General features: G+C 43.8%; 1 protein-coding gene across 1 annotated transcript in view; it reads right to left on the minus strand.

The window, feature by feature from the left end:
* Positions 1 to 9,500, minus strand: part of tlcd2 (TLC domain containing 2) — a 57,807-nt gene extending 48,307 nt beyond the window's left edge. The window contains exons 1-2 of the mRNA XM_072242928.1: positions 9,039 to 9,500; positions 8,733 to 8,815 (exon numbers count right to left, since the gene is read on the minus strand). Of these exons, the coding sequence (XP_072099029.1) occupies positions 8,733 to 8,815; positions 9,039 to 9,217 (262 nt within the window). The 5' untranslated portion in view covers positions 9,218 to 9,500. The remainder of the gene's footprint in view (positions 1 to 8,732; positions 8,816 to 9,038) is intronic.
* Positions 9,501 to 27,937: the final 18,437 nt, after the last annotated feature.

The following is a 27,937-nucleotide window of genomic DNA, read 5'->3' on the forward strand; positions in this document are numbered from 1 at the left end:
CCAATACAAGATTTTCAAAACCAAGTTATGAAAGTACACCCGCCCTCTTAAAAACTCATTTCATTTAAAACATCTGGGAACAATTCTGTGGACATATACATAAAAAACATTTCAAACATTACAAGATTTTTCGGCATCCAAGTTTCCAACCCACTTTCTACTTTCAGGCAGCAACTCATTTATTGTAGCAAACTGAATAGAATTCAGATTTGCTAGTTTATTTGCCTATTCAAAGGCACTTGAAACCAAAAATCTATTTTTAACTAAATGTGATTAATCTTATAGCTCAGTAAATCTCAGGAAAGGCAACAAAGAGAATTTGGAACAAATGAAATCACTTGGTATTTTTGCAGCTATGCTAATGTTTTGCAGTCTAAATGTTTAGGGATTATACCATGGAAGGAAAAATTACATAACTTCTTCCTTTAAAGTAGACAAAAGGGCAGCTAATTGTTCTATTTGTTGAACTGAAATGCAGCAAATCACTTGCTCCACCTTTCCGAATTTAATTTCATTTAACACTAGATGTACCCCACAGGTTTTATTTCAGATTTCCATAAACCATACTAATATGGAGTAATACATGAAGATATAATTATTTCCTCTGCTAGATGATTCTGTTATAAATCTTCCAAATATATCTAGAGGGTAAGAATAAGCATTAAACTCCACTATAGGCAAAGCTAAAGCCAATGTTACAATGGTTAAAATGTACATCTGATGATTTACTGCAAATTGCAAGGGAGAAGCAGAAGATGGAGTTAGGAAGAGGTGTGGTGTGGGACTGGTGAAGGTAAACCCTTGAGTGTTCTTGACATTGACATTTGACTGACTACAGCATCAGAGAGGCCTATCAAAGCTGAAGGTAACAGATATCAAAGGAAAACATTGCAACACTTGGAGTTAAATCTTGCATAAAAGAAGATAGTGCTACTTTGAGAGCCATCATTCCAGCCCCAAGATGTCACTACAGGACTTCCTCAAGGCAATGTTCTTGGTCTCAACAACTCGTTGCTTTAATGTCCTTCTTTGCAATACAAGGTCAGAAGTGCAGATGTCTTGTAAAAATTACACAATATTCAGAAACATTCACAACTCCTCAGCAAATGAAGCAGTCCAGAAATGGAACATAACCATTGACATAAATGTCATGGTTTCAACAGCAGATTTAGAGAATAGGGCATAATGTAGTGAGTAACTCACTTTAGTTCATTAAGGTTGTTATAGCCGGGGGTGGTAGTGGGGATAAGCTCCTACTATTTATTAAATGCTCTAATGGCATGCATCTCAAATAGCCTCTGACAACCAAGTCCAGCTCCTGGCCTTCACGTGTGGCTTAGCTACTAAGCCCGGTGGAACTGTTTCTGACAGGAAATCGGACAAAGGCAGGTCACTGGCGCCTTAAAACCATTCAATTCACACAGATGGGACTCATCAGCAGTGGTTGGCAGCTCATCTAAAAGGAAAACTCTGATCGCAAACTTTCACTACCTTACGGCCATACACATGGGGCAGGCTTCAGGAGTAAACCCCAAGGAAAAATCCAGATCTGGAGTCCCTAAGAAAGCCCTACATTGAGTTTTATGCTGACTGTCAACTCCTGCAATGCTGCTGGAGCCAAACTATATCAGTTGTTGCTATTGTTTTAGATTCATCAGCTGCATGGACAGTGTAGGATGTTACATGGGCAACAGCTTGCTCTCCATATGGTACTGCTCTGGTTTGCATACTGGCCTGCATATCACAAGAGGATGCTGTCCAAGTTGCATGCCATCTTGGACAATGTCTCCCATCCACTACATAATGGACTGGTTGGGCACAGGAGTACATTCAGCCAGAGACTCATTCCACCGAGATGCAGCACAGAGCGTCATAGGAAGTCATTCCTGCCTGTGGCCATCAAACTTTACAACTCCTCCCTTGGAGGGTCAGACACCCTGAGCCAATAGGCTGGTCCTGGACTTATTTCCTGGCATAATTTACATATTACTATTTAACTATTTATGGTTTTATTACTATTTAATTATTTATGGTGCAACTGTAATGAAAACCAATTTCCCCTGGGATCAATAAAGTATGACTATGACTATGACTATGACATGGTCAGCTGGGATACAACATCCATGTTTGACCCTGAACAATGGAGGGCTTCAAAACTCACCTGATATTCAAATATACAGAGACAGTACACTGTTAAGGGCAAGACCCTTAACAGTGTTGATGAGCAGAGGGATCTTGAGGTCCAAGTTCACAGCATCTTGAAAGTGGCTACACAGGTTGATAGGGTGGTTAAGGCGGCATATGACATGCTTGTCTTTATTAATCAAGGCACTGAGTTTAAAAGTCAGGAAGTTATTTTGCAGCTGTATAAAACTCTAGTTAGGCTGCATCTGGAGTATTACATACAGTTCTGGTTGCCCCATTATAGGAAGCATGTCGAGGCTTTGGAGAGGCTACAGAAGAGGTTTACCAGGTTGCTGCCTGGATTAGAGGGCATGTGCTACAACAAGAGGTTGGACAAACTTGAGTTGTATTTTCCTGCAGCAGCAGAAATTGAAGGGAGATCTGATAGCAGTTTATAAGATTATGAGAGACATAGATAGAGTAGATAGACAGTATCTTGTTCCTAGGCTTGATATGTCTAAAACTAAAGCGCATGCATTTAAGGTGAGAAGGGGTAATTTCAAAGGAGATGTGAGGGACAAGTTTTTTTTTTAAACATAGACAGTAGTGGATGCCTGGAATGCACTGCCTGGGGAGGTGGTAGAGGCAGATACATTAGGGACTTATTAGAGATGTTTAGAGATGCACATGAATGTGAAGAGAAGGGAAGGGTATGTTCATTGTGTAGGCAGAGATTAGTTTAGTTGGTCATTTGATTATAATTTAATTGGTTTGGCACAACACTGTAGGCCAAAAGGTCTGTTCCTGTGCTGTACTGTTCTATCTTCTATGGTATCTACAACACAAGAGATTCTGCAGATGCTGGAAATCCAGCGAAACATGCTCAAAATACTAAAGGGTCCTGGAACGTCGATTGTTTATTCCTTTCCACAGTTGCTGCCTGTCTTACTGAGCTCCTCAAGCATTTTGTGCAAGTTCCCTGATACCTACAAGGCACAAGAGTTCGATGGAATATTTTCTATTTGTCTGGATGAGTACTTCCTCAAAAACCTTCAAGATGCTTGACACTATCTGGGACAAATCAGTCTGCTTGATTCACCAAGAGTAGCTTCCTTTACCTCTGGCAAGCAGGACTGCAGTGTCTCTATTAACCATAAAATGCATTGCAGTTACTACCTAGGCTACTCTAACAGTACTTTCCAAATCTGTGATCGAGTTGCACAAGGGCAGTTGCACAGGAGCACAACTATCTGCACGTTCCCTTCCAAAAGTGTGTATTCTTCCTGGTTTGGAAATAGTTTGCTGTTCCTTCATTATCACTGGGTCTAGATCATTATCCATAGTCCAATGGTAATAATCTCACCAGAAGGACTGCAGTAGCTCAATGTCAGCTCACGGCTACCTTGTCAAGGATGGGCTATCAATGCCAGTGACACCCAGATCCCAAAAATGAATAAATGTCAAAGGAAAAGTGATGGAAATCAATGTATTGTTGCACAACCTCTTTTCCCAAAACATTCAACATAAACAGCTGTCAAACTCTTTGCCCTGACTGCCATTTATCATTCCAAGTAATCACTTTTATCAAAACAAGAGTAAGACAATTTTAAAAAGGGCAGTTGTTACTTAACACTTACAATTTGAATAATTAGTCACAAGCTTCATCTTCATTACATTTACCATGATCACCAATCCAGCCGCTGCAAGAAGCCTGTATGATCTCCTTGCGAGTGCATGATCGGCCTGCATATCCGTTCCTCAATATCCCAGTGACTATTGCGAGGTCTGTAGTATAATCCCATCAGAGTGATGGAACTTTTCTTTTTTTTTTGAGTTCTATGGTGCTGTGGTCCCATCCCCCTGCCAAACTGGTTTAAACTCTCCCAGGTAGCAAACCAGCCAACATATTGGTCCTCCTCCACTTAAGGTGCAACTTGCCCCTCTTGTAGTGGCCCCTCCTATCAGTCCCACAAACTTTATGACTACCTACCATCAGGCACAAGGTACTGCAGCATAAGAACAAGGACTGTTAGTCTGGGTAACAGCTTCTCCCCCCGGGCAGTGAGACTACTGAACACCCTGCAACCACCAGTGCACATTATTTATGACAGCTCCCGTAGCATTATACTGTTGCATATTTAACTATATGTGGTATGTGCACTTTGTCAACTTGTACACTTACAGAATATTTTTTATTATGTTATTAATATGGTGCTAATAATATAATTGGGGTGTATGGGGTGTCCAGAGAAGGATAGCACCTCTGGTGAACGGACCTGAGTCCATTCGGGGCAGCTCACTCACCTTTGGTCCCCACTGGACACTCGGCTCTCACCTGTGGCTCCAAGTAGCTGTTTGCAGCCATATCCCGTTACACCACTTCGACAGGCAGGCTAAACCAGGCGAGGGTAGTTGGCAGCCTCATACCCCGGTGAGATAGAGATATGCCTGAAGAAGGGAATATTTCGGAGGGCAGCAGAGATCACAGAGGGGAAACAGCGAGAGAGGGTTTCACTGGACTCCCGAAGGGACCTTATGATGAGGCCACACTCAGGTTAGAGGAGTACAGCTTATATTCCGTCTGGGTAGCCTCCAACCTGATGGCATGAACATCGATTTCTCCAATGCAGTAATTGTCCCAACCTTTCATCATTCCCCTCTCTCAACTAATCTCTTTACCTGCCCATCACCTCCTTTTGGTCTATCTCCCCCTCCCTTTCTTCCATGGCCTTCTGTCCTCTTCTATCCCCCTTCTCCACTCCTTTATCTTTCACCAATCGACTTCCTAGCTCTTTACTTCACCCCTCCTCCTCTCTTGGTTTCACCTATCACCTACTACCTTGTATTTCCTCCCCTCCCCCCACCTTCTTACTTTGACTTCTAATCTTGTTTTCTCCAGTCATAATGAAGGGTCTTGGCCTGAAATGTTGACTGTTTACTCTTTTCCATAGATGTTGCCTGGCCTGCTGAGTTCCTCCAGAACTTTGTGTGTGTTGCTCGGGACATACCTGTCCAAGCATGCAAAGCCAGCTCTGGCGGACTGATCGGACGAGATCTACAGTGGGACCTTATGGCCAGGAAGGCGGTATTGCACCTCTCCATGGAGAGCGAAGGGCAAGACAAGGCAAGGAAGCCATCATGGTCATCCACTGCAACCAAGGAAGACCCCAGTTTGTGATGCTTATTCATATCACAGGACCTGGATTTCTGAGATCCAGACAGTGGAACTACCCCAGTGGCTGTTCTGTTTAAAAATTTTCCAGCACAGGTTTCTTGTCGTCATTGGGCACAACAGACAGCCACCATTATTGTGTTAATATTACTTAATGTGCTATATGTGATGCGCTGTATGTGATGTGTTTTGCACCCTGGTCCCAGAAGAGAGTTGTTTCATTTAGCTGTCTACACGTCTACAGATGAATGGCAATATAATAGAACTTGTAGAGATTGTCCGTCCCCTAGAAAAGGTTTCAATGACCCAAGAACCCGAAACCCTGTCCCCTGCCCCAGTTCCTAGGCCACACATTCATCTGCTCCATCCTTCTATTCCTGCACTGCCTACATGTGGCACTGGGAGCAATCCAGGAATCACTATCTTTGTGGCCCATTTTTACAGCCTCTTTCTTGACTCTCCATACTCACTGCACAGGACCTCATCCCCCTTTATACGCATGTTGCTGGTGCCAAAGTGCACAACAGTGGATTCCAGTTAATTGAAACATATTGGGACCAGTACATTTTGGCCCAATCAAGCGGCTGCCCCAATTAGCCAAAGTTGCTTGGAAATAGTTTAAAAGCAATAAAAAATACCAACTACCACTTAACAGAGTAACAAATTCTGTATTTAAATGAAAAACATAATAAATTATAACACTATCAATACCAGAACAGGACTACAAAACTATACATTAGCTCCAAATAGTTACAGATGGAGAATTCATCCAGTGTATGCAGGTACGTTCTTTTGATTGACTGTAAATGAACAAAGTCAGCGCAGACACCTAATGTAGATAATGGACTGCCTTCATATAACGCTTTTGACAATTGCATTCTCCAATTCTTCATTTTCACTGTAACATTGAAGATGATTGTTGATACTTTCAAATTCTTTGTAGTTTCTAACTTACTGAAGTAGTGAAATCATTTCATTTTCACTCTTGGCTTCTCCAAACCTGAATGCTTGAAACCACAGTGAGCAGGACAGTTCAGAATCGTCTTATTGCTCATTTCTCATCAACTAATAGTGACAAAAATCACTGCTTTTTGAACACAAACACACTCAATTGACGCTATTTAAAAACTGTTCACTCTAAGCATGGTGAAGTATCTAACAGCCACGCAAGTGCACGTTATGAGGGGTCACAGTTTGAGGATAAAGGGGAAGCCTTTTAGAACTGAGATTAGGAAAAGCTTCTTCACACAGAGAGTGGTGAATCTGTGGAATTCTCTGCCACAGGAAACAGTTGAGACCAGCTCATTGGCTACATTTAAGAGGGAGTTAGATATGGCCCTTGTGGCTGAAGGGATCAGGGGGTATGGAGGGAAGGCTGGTACAGGGTTCTGAGTTGGATGATCAGCCATGATCATACTGAATGGTGGTGCAGGCTCGAAGGGCCAAATGGCCTACTCCTGCACCTATTTTTTATGTTTCTACGTTTACTGATGCTAGTTAGAAACTGTTTGACAACAGCTTCCTGCCCCAATTGAGGGGCACAGTGTCCCAAATTAACAAAGGGAATCCCAGCTAATTACTCAATTAATTTTGTTCTTTAAGAATGTTCTGCAGCTGCTCCCAGACATTCCTCACCCTGGTACCCAGTTGGCAACACACCAGCTAGCATCTCTTTTGCAGCCATAGTATCCTGTCTGAACCCCTAACTATTGAGTCTCCTACCACTATTGCTGTTGCAATCCTTAGCCTCCCCTGTGGTGTGTCAGAACTGGCCACAACGCCACTGACCTGGTGGTGGCTGCTGCTGCTACTGAGCCCCGACAGGTCACGCCCCAACAATACTTAAGGATATTCTTGTTGCTGCGAGAAATGGCCACGGGCGCATCTTGCACTGTTCACCTGCTCATTCTATCTTTCTTGGTGGTCACCCAAGTATCAGCTGCCCGCACCAAAACTTCTGTGTATGATTCTCTCAGCATCAAGCAGAGTTGAGGAAGCAGGGAGTCTACAAAAGGACTTAGGCAGATTCTTGGAATGGGTAAAGTGGTAGATGGGATATAGTGTAGGGAATTGTATGGTCATGCACTTCGGTAGAAGGAATAAAGGATATACAATTTTCTATATGGGAAGTGAATTTAGAAATCAGATCTGCAAAGGGACTCAAGAGTTTTTGTGCAGGATTCCCCAAAGGTTAACTTGCAGGTTGAGTTAGTAATATGGAAGGCAAATGCAATGTTAGCATTGTACATTTGATGGTTTTGGACACTGAAGTTTAGAAGAATGGATGGGGGGGGGGAGGAGAAGAATCTCACTGAAAGTGACTGAATATTGAAAAGAGAGTGGAAGTGGAAAGGATGTTTCCTATAGTGGTGGAGTCTAAGACCAGAGGACATAGCCTCAGAATAGACGGGCATCCCTCTAAAACTGAGATCAGGAAGAATTTCAGGGTCTGGAATTCAGTGCTACTGACAGCTGTGGAGCTGGTCGTTTGGGTATATTTAAAGTGGAAGTTGTTATGTTCTTAATTAGTAAGGCTGTCAAACTTTAAGTGGAGAAGGCAGAAAAATGGGGTTGATATGGACGACAAATCAGCCACAGCATACTGACGGGTTGAATGGGCGAATTCTGCTCCTAGGTCTTGTGGTCTTATGCCCACGCTTCAATGACTGCAGCGATTCAGGGAGATGGCTCACCACCACTTTTTCCAAGGCAGATAGGGTTAGGCCATTAAATGCTGGCTCAGACGGTGAAGCCCTTGTCTTTTGAATAACACAAAATAATTAACATGCCATAAAATTACAGAATCAAACCAAATTGACACAACAACGATTAACCTAAAACCTCAACCAATACCTCTCCAGCTCCCCGCCCAACAAGCGAACAGCTCATCCGTCATACCGGAAAATCTGGCTAGCGTTTGGAGATTCTCGGAATTCTAATACTTTCGGACACAAACTAGCTAAGAGACTTGCTGCTGATATCTGGGGATTCTGTACAACTGTGCATAACCTGCCTGTGATATTTAAGTTGCGTTAATGATTGGTGGAAGTACGGAGAAACAGCAGCCTCATGTATTGGGAGCCAGTTTGCCACGGCAAGGTGATTCGGATGCAAAATACTGAACTCCAACCACACTCAAGGAATCATTAAAATTAATACATTTAAAGTAAACCGCACATCTTGTTGCCCCGATGTCACTGCGCTCAACAGTCATGCTCATAAAATAATAGTGAGACAAATAATTTACGAATCAAGATCAAGGAAAAAGACACAGCCAAAGTTCATTTGCAGGGCCACGTCAATTCCGCGTGCTTAACTACCACATCTACTGACTGATGTTGTGTAACATGGCGTTGTATAACTCCTCATTACATCACTCACACCGAGCAAAAACATCAGAACCCCTCTCTCATTCCCCACGTGCATCTGTACTTACCTACGGAGACTGATACGAGACAGTGAGACGAGGGAGAATACGTAGCGATCAGGTCCTGGGCCATCGGCGGGTGTAAATAAAAACTGAAAAGTGCAAAACGAGTTGGAAGTGACCAGACCTGTTGGCTGTGCCCGGATTCCGCGAGCAACGTAAAACTTAATGGAACTAAATATCACATTGTTTGAAGAATATTTCAGCGAATTTTCGCTTAGCAACTAATAATACAATCAGCAATTAAACCCCATGGGGTTTTAAAGTTAGTATCCTCAATAAAATCGGACAACGCGGTTGGTTTGAAACACTCACCACAGGACAGCCCATATCCCTGTCACCACACTGTGCACCATAGAAGTGGGGATGTTTCTCCATTTCCATCTGTTCCTCAAGGCAGACTCTGGCGTTGGGAGAGACCCCACAACTCGACTAATCAGTTTGAAACTTCCAAAGGAAGCCCCTATAATTAAAATCGCGGGATTCCACTCCATTGTACTTCACTCCATACAACGAAAGAAGTAAACAGTAACTGCCCCGCCAAGTAAAACAGAACACAGGATTTTGTTTTGGTTTCAGCTACAGGAGCAGAAGCTCAGCCGAGTGGGCTTGACAAATAACCTCTGCGAGTTTTACGCAACTGGCTGCCTCGCATCAGCCTTGCCCGGTCTCTCGTGTTCCGTGCAACGCCTCCGAGAACCGGAACCGCGCGCCACACACACACACACACACACACACTGGGCGGGAGCTCACCCACTGCGCGCACCGCGGCTCACGAGAGCGCGCCACACACACACTGGGCGGGAGCTCACCCACTGCGCGCGCCAGCTGCTCCCCGACCCGTCCTCCGCTGACGGAGCATACTCCCATCTTCGTTGGATGCAATAGAGCGCAGAACTTCTGCCACGTCTCGCCACGAACGGGTTAAACGCGTCTCACTTCTGGCCATGCATGGTGCTGTCCTCAAATATGTTCCAAGGCGGGCTGGAGTTGACATGTTGGATAAATTTGCAGTCCGGATTGAGGGTGCGTTTCGCGTCCTCAGGCGCGCTGAAGTGAAGTCGCTCTGCAATCGAAGTACCGCCGCCCGCTGCTGGAACCGAACTCGATACGGCGCGATGTGGGGTCCACCCTGCAAACAGTTGTCGGCTGTCACCAGTCTCCGGTTTACAAGTGCCAGCCGACTGTTGCTCTTAGTGCGGATTACACTGACACCTGTTGACAGCACCGAGCCACTTCCAGCATATCAAACTCTTCAGTTTTTGTCAAAAAAAACAAATTACATAAAATATTCGTAAAGTTACTATATTCGAAACATAGAAGTAGGCCCTTCGAGCCTATTTACATTCAATGTGATTATGGATAATCCTCTATTTGTATTCAACATTTCCATCCTTTTCCTATATGGCAAGACGCTTGAGTCCAGACATCTACAATATCTATCTCATAGAGTCATAGAGAAGTACAGCATAGAAACAGGCCCTTTGGCCCATCTAGACCATGCCGAAACCATTTAAACTGCCTATTCCCATTGACCTGCACCGGGACCATCGCCCTCTACAGTATACCTCTACTATCCATGTACCCATCCAAACTTCTCTTAAATTTTGAAATCGAGCTTGCATGAACCACTTGTGCTGGCAGCTCATTTCACACTCTCATGACCCTCAGTTTGAAGAAGTTTTCCCTTATGTTCTTTACTAAAATGTCTTAATAAAGTCTATGTAGGGAACATCCCCTGCCTGGTCTTCAACTACTTTCCTGGTAACTTCCTCGGAAAACTATAAGATTGGTTAGCACAAAGCCATGCTGACTATCCTTAATCAGTCCATGTCTATCCAAATACTTATGTCTGGTCCCATAAGACGTAGGGGCAGAATTAGGCCATTCAGCCCATTGAGTATGCTCCAGCATTCTATCATGGCTGATCCTGGATCCATTCAACCTCATGCACCTGCCTCCTCACCATAATCTTTGATGCCTTGATCAGTAAACTATCAGTACCTGCAGTCTTGGCCTCCACAGCTGTATATGGCACAGCATTCCATAGATTCACCTCTCTGACTAAAAATATTTCACCTTATCTCAGTTGTGAAGGGTTGCCCCTCAATTTTGAGGCTGTGCCTTCTGGTTCTGGACACCTCCACCATAGGAAACATCCTCTCCACATCCACCTTATCTAGTCCTTCCAACATTTGGTAGGTTTCAGTGAGATCCCCCTGCATTCTTCTAAATTCCAGTGAGTACAGGCCCAAAGATACCAAACACTCCTCATATGTTAACCCCTTCATTCTCAGAATCATCCTTGTGAACCTCCTCTGGACTCTCTCCAATAATAACACATTCTTTCTGAGATATGAGGCCCAAAACTGTTGACAATACTCCAAGTGTGGCCTGACTAGCGTCTTATAAAGCCTCAACATTATCTCCTTCTCTCTTAGAATACCTTCCAATAACTTTCCCACAAATGATGTCAGTTTCACTGGCCTATAATTTCCTGGGCTATGTTTAGAGCCTTTCTTAAACAGCAGAACACCATTGGCTATCCTCCAATCCTCTGGTACCTCTCCTGTTGCTAAGGATATTTTAAATATCTTTGCTGGGGCACCAGCCATTTCTGCACTTGCCTCCCGTAGGGTCTGTCGGAACACCTTGTCAGGCCCTGGGGATTTATCCAAACTGGTTTGCCTCAAGGTAGCAAGCACCTGTTCCTCTGTAATCTGTACAGGGACCATGAAGTTGATGCCGCTTTGCTCACTTCGATAGTCTGTATCTGTCTCCTGAGTAAATGCAGATACAAATAATTTATTTAAGATCTCCCATATCTGCTTTGGCTCCACACATGGACTACCATTCTGACCTTCCAGAGGACCAATTTTGTCCCTTGCAATCCTTATGCTCTTAACAAATCAGTAGAAACCATTAAGATTTTCCTTCACCTTGTCTGCTAGAGTAACCTCATGCCTTCTTTTAGCTCTCCTGATTTCTTTTTTAAGTGTTCCCTTGCATTTCTTATACTCCATAAGCACCTCATTTGTTCTCACTTGCCTATACCTGCTATGCACCTCTTTTTTTCTCTTAACCAGTGCCTCAAAATCTCTTGAAAACCAAAGTTTCCTACATTTGTTATCTTTACCTTTTACTCTGGCAAGCACATACAAGCTTTGTACTCTCAAAATTTCATTTTTGAAGGTTTCCCACTTCCAAGCGTACCTTTGCCAGAAAACAGCCTGTCCCAATTCACACTTGCCAGATCGCTTCTGATAACATCAAAACTAGCCTTTCTCCAATTTAGAATCTCAGCCAATGGACTAGATCTATCTTTTTGTATATTTACTTTGAAACTAATGGCATTGTGATCACTGGATGCAAAGTGTTCCCCTGCACAAACTTCTGTCACCTGTCCTGTCTCATTCCCTAACAGCAGATCTAGTATCACACACTCTCTCCTTGGGGTTTCTACATACTGATGAAGAAAACGTTCCTGAATACATTTGTCTAACTGGATCCCATCTAGTCCTTTCACAGTATGGGATTTACAGTCAATATGTGGAAAGTTAAAATCACCTACCATAACAACCTTATGTTTCTTGCAACAGTCTGCAATCTCCTGACACATTTGTTCCTCTAAATCCCTAGGATTGTTAGATGGTCTATAATGCAGCCCCATTAATCTGATCAAACCTTTCTTATTTCTCAGTTCCACCCATAACGCCTCGCTAGTTGAGTTCTTCAGTCTGTCCCAACAGAGCACTGCCGTGACATTTTCCCGGACTAGTAATACCAGTCCTCCTCTTTTAACCCCTCTCACTCAGTCACATCCAAAACAACGGAACCCCAGAAAATTGAGCTTCCTCCTGCAACCAAGTTTCAGTAATTGCTACAACATCATAATTCCAGGTGTCGATCCATACCCTGAGCTCATGGGCCTTTCCTTACATTGAAATATACGCAGCTCAGGACATTAGTCACACCATGATTCCTGACTTTGTCTGAGGTCTTACCAACATCTGCCTCCACAACCTCCTCGCTAATTGTACTGGCACCCTGGTTCCCATCCCCCTACTGCTCTAGTTTAAACACCACTGTGCAACATTAACAAACATTCTTGCTAGGATATTAGTCCCCTTCAGTTCAGGTACAAACCCATCCTTCTGTACAGATCCCACCTTCCTTGGAAGAGAGCCCAATGATCCAAACATCTTATGCCCACTCTCCTACACCAACTTCTTAGCCATGTGTTAACTGAATAATCTTCCTAGTTCTGGCCTCACTAGCATGTGGCATGGGTAGCAACCTCGAGGTCACAACCCTGGAGGTCCTGCCCCTTAACTTAGCCCCTAACTCCCTGAACTTCCTATGCAGAACCTCATCACTCATCCTACCCACATCATTGGTACCTACATGGAGCACGACCTCAAGGTGGCTGTTCACACTCCCACTTAAGAATGGTGAGCATCTGATCCAAGATGTTCTGGACCCTGGCACCTGGGAGGCATCATACCATCCAGGAATGTTGTTCTCACCCACAGAACTTCCTGTTGGTTCCCCTGACTGTAAAATCCCCTGTTACCACAGTGTGCCTCTTCTCTCCTCTTCCCTTCTGAGTCACAGAACTCTTTAAGTATGTTCAATAGCTTAGTCTCCACCACCTTCTGTGGTAGAAAATTCCACAGGTTCATCACCTGAGTGAAGAAATGTCATCTCATCTCAGTCCTAAATGTCTTATTTCACATTCTGAGAATACCACCTAGTTCTAAACACTCAGCTGGGGTAACCTTTTCCCTGAATACAGTCAGTTAAAGTCAAGTTTATTGTCATATTTACATGAACATGTAGCAATAAGTAGCATCACAGGCACATAGCATCATATAAGCAGCATTCACAAGATAACCATTAATTAGACATAAATTCAACACAATTTTCATGTGAAAACACAATTAGAACAAAATAAGTGGTCTCAGTTTTCAAAATGTTGCTAAGCTAGTGATTAGGGTCTGTATAGCTTTGTCAAAGTTTTATACTTTCAAATAAGACACACATTCATGTTTCTACATGCCAGTGAACTCAGGCTTAGCCAATCAAAAGTCACCCCAAATGATAGTCCTGCCGTAGCAGAAACCAATCTGGTGAAGTCTCACACCACTAGGTTAAAGAACAACTACTTTTCTTCAATCATTCCATGTAATTGTGCACGTGAGAATAAATTCAAATTTGACTTTGAACCTTCACTGAACACCCTCCAGAGAAATGCACTCAGTGGCCACTTTATTAGATACGCCTGCACAACTGCGCTTTAATGGAAATATCTAATCAGCCAATAATGTGACAGCAACTCAATGCAAAAAAAAACGTGCAGACATGGTCAAGAGGCTCAGTTGTTGTTCAGACCAAAATTAGAATGGGGAAGAAATGTGATCTAAGTAACTTATAGTCATAGTCATACTTTATTGATCCCGGGGGAAATTGATTTTCATTACAGTTGCACCATAAATAATAAATAATAATAAAGCCATAAATAGTTAAATAGTAATATGTAAATTATGCCAGGAAGTAAGTCCAGGACCAGCCTATTGGCTCAGGGTGTCTGACCCTCCAAGGGAGGAGTTGTAAAGTTTGATGGCCACAGGCAGGAATGACTTCCTATGACACTCAGTGCTGCATCTCGGTGGGATGAGTCTCTGGCTGAATGTACTCCTGTGCCCACCCAGTACATTATGTAGTGGATGGGAGACATTGTCCAAGATGGCATGCAACTTGGACAGCATCCTCTTTTCAGACACCACCGTCAGAGAGTCCAGTTCCATCCCCACAACATCAGTGGCCTTACAAATGAGTTTGTTGATTCTGTTGGTGTCTGCTACCCTCAGCCTGCTGCCCCAGCACACAACAGCAAACATGATCGCACTGGCCACCACAGACTCGTAGAGCATCCTCAGCATCATCTGGCAGATGTTAAAGGACCTCAGTCTCCTCAGGAAATAGAGACGGCTCTGACCCTTCTTGTAGACAGCCTTAGTGTTCTTTGACCAGTCCAGTTTATTGTCAATTCGTATCCCCAGGTATTTGTAATCCTCCACCATGTCCACACTGACCCCCTGGATGGAAACAGGGGTCACTGGTACCTTAGCTCTCCTCAGGTCTACCACCAGCTCCTTAGTCTTTTTCACTTGTACTGTGAAATGATTGCTGGTGCCAGACAGGGTGGTTTGAGTATCTCAGAAACTGCTGATCTCCTGAGATTTTCATGCACAACAGTTTCTCGAGTTTTCGGAGGATGGTGCAAAAAACAAAATAAAACATTCAGTGAGTGGTAGCGTAAACACCTTGGAAATGAGAAAGTTCAGAGGAGAAGGGCAAGACTGGTTCAAGTTAAAGAGAAGGTGACAGTAACTTAGGTAACTAGATATTACAACAGTGGTGTGCAGAAGAGCTCATCAAAATGCACAACACATTGAACCTTGAAGTGGATGGGCTACAGCAACAGAAGACCATGAACATACATTTGGTGGCCAATTTATTAGGTGCATGAGGTGTCTAATAAAGTGGCCGCTAAGCGTATGACCAATGATTCCCAAATGGTAAAAAAGCTACATTGTTATGTCATTTTGATTTATATCTACTAAACAGCTTTTCCCTTTTAAATGGTTACAGATTGGCATGTATGACATTGTGGGCATCACTGAATTGTGGCTGAAAGAAGATTATAGCTGGGAGGTTTATGTCCAAGGATACAAAATGCATTGAAAGGACAGGTAGGCAGAGAGGGTGGTGTAGCTCTGTTGGTAAAAAAGGAAATCAAATCTTTACAAAGAGGTGACATTGGGTCAGAAACTGTTGAATCATTGTGAGTAGAGCTAAGGAAATACAAGGGTAAAAAGACCCTTATGGGAGTTGTATACAGACCCCCAAACAGTAGTAAGGATGTGGTCTACAAATTACAATGGGAGATAGAAAATGCATGGCAAAAGGGCAGTCATCATGGGGGATTTCAATATGCAGGTAGATAGGGAAAACTGGGATAGTGCTGATTCCAAGAAGGGGAATTTCTAGAGTGCCTACAAGATGGCTTTTTAGAACGGCTCCTAGTTGATCATCTATTCTGGATTGGGTGTTGTGCAATGAACCTGAATTGATTAGAGAGCTTAAGGTAAAGGAATTCTTATGGGCCAGTAATCATAATTTGATAAGAATGCACCCTGCAGTTTGAGAAGGAGAAGCTAAAGTTAGATGTACCTGTATTTCAGTGGAGTAGAGGGAATTACAGATGCATGGAAGAGGAGCTGGCCATAACAGATTGGAAAAGAACACTGGCAGAGATGATGGCAGAACAGCAATGGTTGGGATTTCTAGAAGCAATCTGGAAGGTGCAGGATATATACATCCCAAAGAGGAAGAAGTATTCTAAAGGCAAGATGACACAACTGTGGTTAACAAGAAAAGTCAAAGCTAAAATAAAAGCCAAAGAGATTGCATAAGACAGAACAAAAATTAGTGGGAATTTAGAGGATACAGAAGCTTTTTAAAATTAACAGAAGGCAACTAAAAGGTCATTCAGAAGGAAAAGATGGAATACAAAGGTAAGCAAGCCAATAATATTAAAAAGGATATCAAAAGTTTCTTCAGATACAAAAAGTGTAAAAGGGAAGCAAGAGTGGATATCAGACTGCTCAAAGTGATGCTGGAGAAACAGTAATGGTGGACAAACTGAGAAGTATTTTGCTTCAGTCTTCAATGTGGAAGACACCAGCAGTATGGTGAAAGTTCAAGAGTATTAGATGGAAGAAGAATATGAAGTTGCCATTACTAGGGAGAATGTTCTTGGGAAACTGAAAGTTCTGAAGGTAGGTAAGTCACCTGGACCAGATGGTGTACACTCCAGGGTTCTGAAAGAGGCAACTGAGAAGATTGTGGAGGCATTAGTAATGATCTTTTAAGAATCAGTTGATTCTGGCAAGAATCCAGAGCAATGGAAAATTGCAAATGCCACTCCAATCTTCAAGTATGGAGAGATGCAGAAGAAAGGAAATCATAGGCCATTTAATTTGACCTCAGTGCTTAGGAAGATGTTGGAGTTGATTGTTAAGGATGTGGTTTCGGGGTACTTGCAGGCAAGTGATAAAATAGACTGTAGTCAGCATGGTTTCCTCAAGTGAACATTTTGCCTGAGAAATCTGTTGGAATTTTTTGAAGATATAACAAGTAGGATAGACACAAAGGAGAATTGGTAGACGTTGTGCACTTAGATTTTCAGAAGGCTTTTAATGAGGTGCCACAATGAGGCTGCTTAACAAGTTAAGAGCCTATGGTATTATAGGAAAAATACTAGCATCGATAAAGCGGAGGCTAATTAGCAGGAGGCAAAGAGTGGGAATAAAGGGAGCCTTTTTTGATTGACCACTGGTGACTAGCAGTGTTCCATAGCGGTCTGTGTTGGGACCAATTCTTTTTACGTTATATGTCAATGACTTGGATGATGAAATTGATAGCTTTGTGGCAAAGTTGGCGGACAACACGACGATAAGTGGAGGGGCAGGTAGTTTTGAGGAAGTAGATCATAGAAGTAGAAGGACATAGACAGATCAGGAGAATGGGCAAAGAAGTGGCAAGTAGAATCAGATTTATTATCACCAGCATGCGTCGTGAAATTTTGTTAACTTAGCAGCAGCAGTTCAATGCAAAACATAATATAGAAGAATAAATAAACAAATAGGTCAATTTCAACATATGTATATTGGAGATTAAAAATTGTGCAAAAACAGAAATAATATATATTGAAAAAGTGAGGTAGTGTTTGAGGGTTCAATGCCCATTTAGGAATTGGATGGCAGAGGGGAAGAAGCTGTTCCTGAATCACTGAGGTTGTGCCTTCAGGCTTCTGTACCTCCTACCTGATGGTAACAATGAGAAAAGGGCATGCCCTGGGTGTTGGGGTCCTTAATAATGGACACTACCTTTCTGAGACACCACTCCTTGAAGATGTCCTGGGTACTTTGTAGGCTAGTACCCAAGATGGAGCCAAATAAATTTACAATCCTCTGCAGCCTCTTTCAGTCCTGTGCAGTAGCCCCACCCCCCTTACCAGACAGTGATGCAGCCTGTCAGAATGCTCTCCGCAGTATATCTATAGAAGTTTTTCAGTGTTTTTGTTGACATACCAAATCTCTTCAAACTCCTAATGAAGTATAGCCACTGTCTTGTCTTCTTTATAGCTGCTTCAATATGTTGGGACCAGATAAGGTCCTCAAAAATCTTGACACCCAGGAACTTGAAACTGCTCACTCTCTCCACTTCTTATCCTTCTATTTAGATTGGTATATGTTCCTTTGTCTTACCCTTTCTGAAGTCCACAATCAGCTCTTTCATCTTACTGATGTTGAGTGTAAGGTTGTTGCTCGACACCACTCCACTAGTTGGTATATCTAGCTCCTGTACTTTCTCTCATCTCCAACTGAGATTCTACCAACAATGGTTGTATCATCAGCAAATTTATGGATGGTATTTGAGCTATGCCTAACCACACAGTCATGGGTATATAGAGAGTAGAGCAGTGGGCTAAACACACACCCCTGAGGTGCATCAGTGTTGATCATCAGTGAGGACGAGATATTATCATCAATCAGTGCAGATTGTTGTCTTCTGGTTAGGAAGTCGAGGATCCAATTGCAGAGGAAGGTACAGAGGCCCAGGTTTTGTAACTTCTCAATCAGGTTTGTGGGAATGATGGCGTTAAATACTGACCTATAGTTGATGAACTGCATCCTGACATAGCTGTTGTATTGTCCAGGTGGTCTAAGGCCGTGTGGAGAACCATTGAGATAGCGTCTGCTGTTGACCTATTGTGGCAATAGGCAAATTGCAATGGGTCCAGGTCTTTACTGAGGCAGGAGTTCAATCTAGTCATGACCAACCTCTCAAAGCATTTCATCACCGTAGATATGAATGCTACTGGGCGATAGTCATTAAGACAGCTCACATTATAGAATAACATGTCAGGAAGTGTATGGCCATGCACTTTGGTTTAAAAAAAAATAAAAAGGCAGCCACTTTTCTAAATGGAGAGAAAATTAAAAATTTTGAGCTGCAACGGGTCTTTGGAGGCCTTGGCCAGCATTCCCTCAAGGTTAATTTAGAGGTTGAGTCAGTGGTGAGGAAGGCAAATACAGTGTTAACTTTTGTTCCAAGAGAACTAGAATGTAAAAGCAAGGATGTAATGTTCAGTCTTTATAAAGCATTGGTGAGGCCTCAGTTGGAATATGCAAGAGAGTTTTTGGCCCCTTATCTAAGAAAGCAAGTGCTGACATTGGAGAGGGTTCAAAGGAGGTTCATAGAAATGATTGAAAGGCTTGTCGTATGAAGAGTGAATGATGGCTCTGGGCTTGTACTCACTGGAATTTAGAAGAATGAGGAATGAACTTATTAAAACTTATCAAGGGCTTTGTAGAGTGGATGTGGAGAGGGTATTTCCTATGGTGGGAAAACATCCATTTAGAACAGAGATGAGGATGAATGTCTTTATCCAGAGAATGGTGAATCTGTGGAATTCGTCACCACAAGCAGCTGTGGAAGCCAGGTCATTGGGTATATTAAAGGCAGATAGATTCTTGATCAATCAGGGCATGAAGTGGTACGGGGAGAAGGCAGCAGATCGGGGCTGAGAAGGAAAATGGATCAGCCATGATGATATGGTGCAGCAGACTCATTGGGCCAAATGAGTCTGCTCCTATATCTTATGGTCTTATGATTGGAAGAGTAACCCTGTTTAGCTATATTTACAAGTTTAAGGATCAATTAGCTTTCGAGTTTACTTTGATTTGCACAACCATACTGGTGCAGCTTGGCGAGACTCCACAGACATTGCTTGTGTAGCATCCATCTCTGGACTCAGTGAAGGTGTTTGTTCTTAACTCTCTTCAGTCATTTCCGAGAATTGTTGGACTCACCGGGGAATATTTAAGCTCACTGTCTTCCTCACTATTCTCCCTGGTGTCATGCTCTGAGAACATACAGTCTACATGAATCTTTCTAGATCATTACCCACTTTCAAACAAACCAAGTAACATGAACCTCTTCTCCCCGCAGTTGACATAATTCTGTTTGCTTTGCTTTTACTTCGGCCTTCCAGATTTAATTAAATCAAGCTTAGAGAAGTCCCAATCTCTAAAGAATAGATGCTAGAAATCTGAAATAAAAAACAGAAATTCTGGAAAAACTCATAAGGGATACAAGACTATTTCCAATGATATGGACCAGGTGTAGGCAGGTTGAATTAGGTTAGATTAGCATCACTGCACAAGCACAGTGGGCTGGAGCGTCTGTTGCTATGTATTCCGAAGTGTGGTCACTGAGTGTATATTCAGAGTTTAAGAAGGAATTTGAATAATCCTGGAAAATATTTGTTTCCCTCCTATTATGCTGCATACTGCTCATGGTAATTCACTACAGACCAGGTACCAATAGGAGAATATGCTGCTTGGCAATTATCAGATGGAATAAATTGCTTGGGCTTTAGTTGGTCTGACAACAAGTAGCTGATCCACTCCACCACTTTATCACCCAGGAAGAAAAGGTAATAATCTTCTCCAGGGAGAATAAAAACTTTCCAATAGGATTATATTTTGATGCTTATTAGTGAATTACCAGGGGTTAAAAAGCAAGGATTAAGCTGACCTGTCAGATCTTGTTTACACAATGTCAGAAGAAATGGAATGAACCTACATGGTTCAAAATGGAAAATTATTTTAAACCTTAAAGCTTTTTATATGGTCAAAAAGTTGAACCACAACATCACACACAACTGTAAAGCATTGTTTTGGAAGGGGAAATTTGATAAAACAAGCAGCATCTACTTTACAAACAAGACAAAATCTGCAGATGCTGGAAATCCGAGCAACACACACAAAATGTTGGAGGAACTCGCAGGCCAGGCAGCATCTAGGAAAAGAATACAGTCGACATTTCAGCCTGCTGGGTTCCTCCAGCATTTTGTGTGTGTTGCAGCAACTACTTTACAATGGTTAGTTTTAAGTTCTTTATCTGGTAGTTAACTATCCGCTAGCTTGAATTAGTAAAGTGCATAGGGTGAGGATTAGAGCGAGTCTGAGGAGGAATCTTTTCCCCCAGAATCTGGACACTGAAGTGCATTGCCTGAGAAGGTGAAGTTCAAGTTCAAGTTTATTCAGCTGTACACTATTATGTAGCTAAATTAAATGATGTTCCTTAGGACGAAGGTGTAAAAAACAGTACATATATCACATACAGCACATGCAATATTATTGAACACAATCATATTAACAGATACATTTTGCCTGATAGTGGGAGGGATGGGAAGGGTCCTTAACTCTGCTGAGGGCTCTGCGAACACAATGCTTCTGGTGTCTGTCCTGCATGGGACGGAGAGAGACCCTGATGATTCTCTCGGCAGTCCTCTCAATTTGTTGCGAGGTTTTGCAGTCAGATGCCTTGCAATTCCCGTACCGGACTGTGATTCAGCTGGTCAGAACCCTCTTGATGGTGCTCCAGTAGAATGTGGTTAGAATGGGGGTGGGGAGCCTCGCTCATCTCAAACTCCTCAGGAACTGTAGGCAGGTACACTTACATAATTTAAACCATATGTAGATAAACACCGAAGTCATTAAGGAGTAGAAAGCAATGGTCCATGTGCTAGTAAATGGGATTCGTAAAGATGGCTATTTGATAGATGATGTGGACATACTTTATAATTTGTACTTTATTGTCGCCAAACAATTGATACTAGAACGTACAATCATCATAGCAACATTTGATTCCGCGCTTCTCGCTCCCTGGATTACAAATTGATAGTAAATATTAAAAATTTAAATTATAAATCATAAATAGAAAATAGAAAAATGGAAAGTAGGTAAATGGAAGGAAAGAAAGTAAAAATGGACACGGTGCTGGTTGCATGACACTATGAACACAGATTCCATTTCCATTAGTATCCGTCTAAGAGATAGAACCCTTGGTCATGCAACCATAGTTTTTGTATTCAGGGTTTTTTGTTCCTGTTAACATTTTCAAGCTGCACTCACTATTTAGTTTATACCTTAAAACAAGCAACAGTCCTGTAACAGACTCTCACACCGTAACAAACTATGATGTGTACATAAGTAATAAGTAATAGGGCAACCTTAAGCTATTGCACCTTGAGCCCAGTACATTCCACTTAACCAGCTCAGACAACAATTTTCACATTAGGTTCATAGAATTGCAAATTTTAACAGAGAAGAGATCTAAAGCAGAGATTTTACTAACGTACAGGATGGCAGGGTGGTGATATGTCTTTACCAAAAAAGGTGTAAGGCGCTCCTTCCCTCTGCTAGCCTACAGGTCACCCTTGGGCAAAGTGCAGCATCTGCTTAGCCCCACAATCAGGACCAGGTAGTGGTTGGTCATATTACAAGTCCTGGTTATGCAACTCCTGACGACAGGCAGCCAATCTCGGAGGAGTATTGATAATGTCTGGGGTGACCTACCTTGTAAAGACACTGCCCAGAAGAAGGTGATGGCAGCCCACTTCGGTAAGAAATTTCCCAAGAACAATCATGGTCATGAGACCATGGTTGTCTACGTCATATGACACAGCATTTTACGATGATGACAGCATGAAACTCACAATTCCTACTTGCTTATTTGTGTGGGGGAGGGGATTTGGGATTGATATGTTTGTGTGGGGGGTGGCTGGGAGGGGGTTGATGTTCTTGTTGCCTTCCTTTGTTAGTTTTCTTGTGCGTGGTAGGGGAATATAGGGGCTAATGTTCTTGATGTGTTTCATGTGGGGGAGGGGTGTTTGGGGCCTGATGACCTTGTTATGTTTTGTGTGGGGGGAGGGGTTTTTGGGGATTGATGATCATGTTGCCTTTCTTTTTTTGTAAGGGGGTGTCGGGTGGGTTTGCTGCTTCTCTATGAACTGACGTCCATGGTTTTTCTTTGTTTCACGACTATCTGGAGAAGAAGAATCTCAGAGTTGTATACTTTGATAATAAATGAATCTTTGAACCTTTGTATTTCCTAACTATATAATAAACGTGGACATAATTGTGCTACAGATACTGAGCCACTTCAGATTTTTCACCTCTTCAGAAGCTTTGGTCAGTACTGATGCAAGATCTTACTGATGACAGATCTTTGGCATAAACTCTTGATTGTTATTTAACAGTTAATTAAAATACTGGTTGCTCATGGATTAACAAGCATTATGTTTATGGACCATCACTGGGAAATCCACTGACACACAAGGGCCAAAGCATGCCTCCCTCTCTATCCTCAGCCTCCTAAGTTTTTGTCCAACTCAGTCTGGAACCTGACATACTTACTTCATGTTTTCAATATTGGTTTATCTCCCTCCAACCTATCAACCTGCTAATCCAGTCAGGCCCCACCCTGCCGATGCCCCCCCCCAAACATTGCACCACCCCATCCCACAATCAACGACCCATTCCAGCAATTGGTGACAATCACAAATCTCACCTCTAACTACCAATATTACCCTCCAGTTACCAACAATGACCCCCCGCAGCCACCAATTTCCCATGCATCTGCCAATCATAGCTCACAACTACCAATATGATCCTGCAACTATTAATCCTGTCCTTGATTACCTATTCACTGCTGATGATTGGGTCTGCCTCTCAAAGCCAAATCTACCTTCCACCCTGACTAATGATTCTACCTTGTATTGAGACCACTTTGGAGGAGCTGGGGATGGGAAACTAGAAGGCGAGCCAGTTACCTCATTGATAGGAGTGCCCTGCACGTGAGTGCCAAAGGTAAGACTGAAGTATTTGCAACCATTTTGAACCTGCCAGGGGAAAGTGTGGAAGGTGATAGCGTAGTAATCATGTTCAAACTGAACTGCCAATAGATGAACGACTTCATCCTTAACGGGTGCTTGTCCTGGAATATCCTGCCCAGTAATACTGTGTGCATATTTTCATTTGAAGGTCAGATGCAGGTCTTCTCCAGGCTACAAACACCACACTTTTGTTCAGCCTGTACATACAAACAAGCATTTGGGAGGCCAGTTCACAGGAAGGGAACCCTGACGTTACCCTGAGAGGACCTGTATGCACTCGGAATAACACTGCAGCGTGCAATGCTAAAAAGCTCTCAAGAAGGGTTCTGAAGTTCTGAAGAAGGGTCTCAGCCCGAAACGTCGATTATTTACTCTTTTCCATAGAAACTGCCTGACCTGCTGTGTTCCCCCAGCATCTTGTGTGTGTTGCTTTGGATTTCCAGCATCTGCAGGCTTTCTTGTGTTTGCAGTCAGGTTTTTCTTGAGTTAATTGATCTGAAAATGAAAGGTGGGGCAGAGAGGAATAAAGAAAGAAAAGGAAAAACTTGTTAGTTTTTTTTTACTGCAGACATCATAAACTGTTGCTGCAAAAAATGCAACAATTACATCATTACTTCCCCATGCTTCAAGGAGACTGGTTTAGATCCAACTGCTGAATGCACTTAAGTTTTCAATGAGGTGACTTGATGGAAGCATATACAATTATGAAATAGGTGTGATAGAGATACAAAGGTGTTGCGAGGAGCAAATGAAGTGAACCCAAGTGCAGGACACAGGCACGGGGATTGAGTTAGGATGCTTACGCGGACGTGAACGTTGGACGGCAAACAGGAGGGATCTTGACACGGAGAGACAGGTTTTCATAGGTAAACCCCGAAACTGGAGCAAAACCTAGAACACACGGTCCTAAGTGGCTGGGAAACGTTAATCATCACACAGGCAAAACCAACTATCTGGCTACTAGTGGTTGTAAAGCTGCGGTTCTTATGCTGCAGGTCCTGATGGAAACCAGGTGTGTCATCATCAAAGAGAATTAGGAGCAATTGGGAAATTAATGGTCGGAACTGTGGCACAATCAAAGGGAAATTAGGAGAAAATAGGGAATTAACGATCGGGACTGTGACAATACCCCCCCCCCCCCCCCCCACAAAACGGGAGTCTCCAGGCAAACAACCAGGCTTGTTCGGATTGTCTGGATGGAAATCATGGATGAGGGAAGGGTCCAGGATGAAGGAGCGGGGAATCCAGGAGCATTCTTCCGGGCCATATCCCTTCCAATCGACCAGGTAGCGGAGGCCTCTGCCTCGGCAGCGCACATCCAGTATTTGCTGGACGGTGTATGCTGGGTGGTCGTCAATGATCCGGGCGGGTGGAGGGGCTTCGGCAGGAGGGCACAAAGGGCTCACAGATACAGGTTTCAACTGGGAGAGGTGGAATGTAGGATGAATATGCATAGATCCGGGCAATTTGAGTCTGACCACCGAGGGGTTGATGACACTCTCAATCTCGAATGGTCCCAGGTAGTGAGGGGTAGGTTTCTTGGGTTCATTCTTGAGGGTGATATCTTTCGATGAGAGCCAAACTTTCTGCCCAGGCCAATAATTTGGTGCAGGAATTCAATGGTGATCCGCAATCCTCCGGTTGCGGTCGGCTGAGCGGAGCAGGGCCGCACGTGCATCCTTCCAGATCTTGTGGCACTGGTGGACATGGGCCTGAACAGAAGGCACAGCAATGTCATCTTCATGTGCGGGAAACAGAGGGGGTTGGTAACCGAGGGAGCATTCGAAGGGAGACATTCTGGTGGCAGTGCTGACCAGGGAGTTGTGGGCGTACTTGACCTAAAGGAGATGGGTGCTCCAGGAGGACGGATTGTTAGCAGCTTTTCCGTGGGCACAAACAGAACAGGCAGAGACGAAGGAACGGGTGTCAGCGTCTATGGAGGGCCACCAGAAATGTCTCTTCAGAAGGGACAGAGTCCAATTGATTCCGGGATGGCAGGCGAAACGAGACGTGTGCCCCCACTGGAGAACCTGAGACTGAACAGAATCAGGCACAAAGAAGCGATTAGAGGGTCCGTTACCTGGGTCAGGTTGAGTCCACTGGGCCTCTTTGTCTATGGATTCGATCTTCCAGGTGAGGGCACCCACTACACAGGATGGTGGAAGGATGGTCTTGGGGTTGGGAAGGCCGTCCTCAGAAACGTATTGACGGGAGAGAGCATTGGGCTTCCCGTTCTTGGACCCCGAAACCATAGGTGAGTGTGAATCTGAAATGGCCAAAAAATAATGCCCAACGGGCTTGGCGGGAATTCAGGCGTTTGGCGGTTTGAATATATGCGAGGTTCTTGTGATCTGTCCAGATGATAAATGGATGTTCCGCTCCCTCCAGCCAGTGCCTCCATTCCTCCAAAGCCAGTTTGATGGCCAGTAACTCCCGGTTCCCTATGTAGTAGTTCCATTCAGCGGGGGAAAGCCGGCGAGAAAAGAAGGCACAGGGATGAAGGTTTTGGTCAGGGCGGGAACGTTGGGAGAGGGCCACTCCCACTCCAGAGTCAGAGGCGTCGACTTCCACAATGAATTGGTGAGAGGGGTCTGGTTGGACCAGGATGGGAACAGAGGTGAAACGCCTCTTCAGCTCCGAGAAGGCTGAGTCCACTTCGGGGTCCCAGTGAAAAGGGGTTGTAGGTGAGGTGAGTCGAGTAAGGGGTGCTGCCACCTGGCAGTAATCCCTGATGAAGTAATGATAAAAGTTTGTAAACCCCAGAAATCGCTGGAGTTGCTTGAGTGTTGTGGATTTTGGCCACTCCGCCACCACCCAGATCTTTTCGGGATCCACTCTCACTCACCCGCTCTCGATGATGTACCCTAAGAAACTGACAGAAGGGATATGAAACTCTCACTTCTCAGCCTTCATGAATAGTTTGTTCTACCAAAGCCTCTGCAGAACTTGACGGACGTGGTGGGTGTGTTCCTGAAGACCGCTGGAGAGGATTAAGATGTTGTCCAAATAAACAAAAACAAAACAGTTAATAGAGTCCCTAAGGACATCGTTGATCAGGGCTTGGAAGACGGCGGGGGCATTGGTGAGACCGAAAGTCATGACCAGGTATTCAAAGTGACCAAGAGGGGTGTTAAACGCTGTTCTCCACTCATCTCCCTCCCTTAGGTAGATGGTAGGCACTTCGTAGGTCCAAATTGGAGGAGATTGTGGCTTCGTGAAGTGGTTCGAAAGCAGAGTTGATAAGGGGCAGTGGATACTTATTCTTTATGGTTATGCTATTTAGGCCCCAGTAGTCAATGCAGGGGTGCAGTGAACTGTCTTTCTTCCCCACAAAGAAGAATCCTGCGCCTACAGGGGAGGGTGAAGGTCAGATAATGCCCGCCATGAGACAGTGCTGGAGGAATTCAGGAGGTCAGGCAGCATCTATGGAGGGAAATAAACAATGGGCATTCCAGGGCAAGAACCTTCATCAGGTTCTGAAGGGGCTGCTTCAGGGCAGATAGTATTTTTTCCAATACTGAAGGGCAGAGATTTAAAGGGAAAGGGGTAAAGATTTACAAGGCAATTTTTTTACACAGAGAGTTATAATTACCTGGACACGAGGAAATCTACAGACGCTGGAAATTCAAGCAACACACATAAAAATTGCTGGTGAACGCAGCAGGCCAGGCAGCATCTATGGGAAGAGATACAGCTGACGTTTCGGGCCCAGACCCTTTGTCAGGACTAACTGAAGGAAGAGCCAGTAAGAGATTTGAAAGTGGGAGGGGGAGGGGGAGATCCCAAATGATAGGAGAAGATAGGAGGGGGAGGGATGGAGCCAAGAGCTGGAAAGTTGATTGGCAAAAGGGATATGAGAGGATCATGGGACAGGAGCTTCCCAGCTCTTGGCTTCATCCTTCCCCTCCTGTTTTCTCTATCATTTCGGATCTCCCCCTCCCCTCCCACTTCCAAATCTCTTACTAGCTCTTCTTTCAGTTAGTCCTGAAGAAGGGTCTCGGGCCCCAAACGTCGACTGTACCTCTTCCTGTAGATGCTGCCTGGCCTGCTGCGTTCACCAGCGATTATCATGTATAATTACCTGGATTGTTCTGCCATGGTAAGTTGTGGAATGAGATACCACAGCGTTTTATGTGGATTTAGACAGACTCATAAAGAGACAGGAATAGATGGGTGCAGACCGTTGTAGGCAGATAGGACGAGTTTGGCTTGGCCTCATATTCAGCCCAGACATCGAGGGCTAAAGATTGCGTTCCTGCTGTACTGTCCTGTTTCACGATAAAGAACAAGTTTTGCACGATTCTCTGAAATGAGTAACTGCGGGATCTCTGCATCTCAGTACGCAGTCGGTGGTGACAGCTAGTGACATCAGGCGGGGCGGGTCGGGGAGGGCCGGGGC

The sequence above is a fragment of the Mobula birostris genome, chromosome 25, assembly GCF_030028105.1.
Source record: "Mobula birostris isolate sMobBir1 chromosome 25, sMobBir1.hap1, whole genome shotgun sequence".
Lineage (NCBI taxonomy): Eukaryota > Metazoa > Chordata > Chondrichthyes > Myliobatiformes > Myliobatidae > Mobula > Mobula birostris.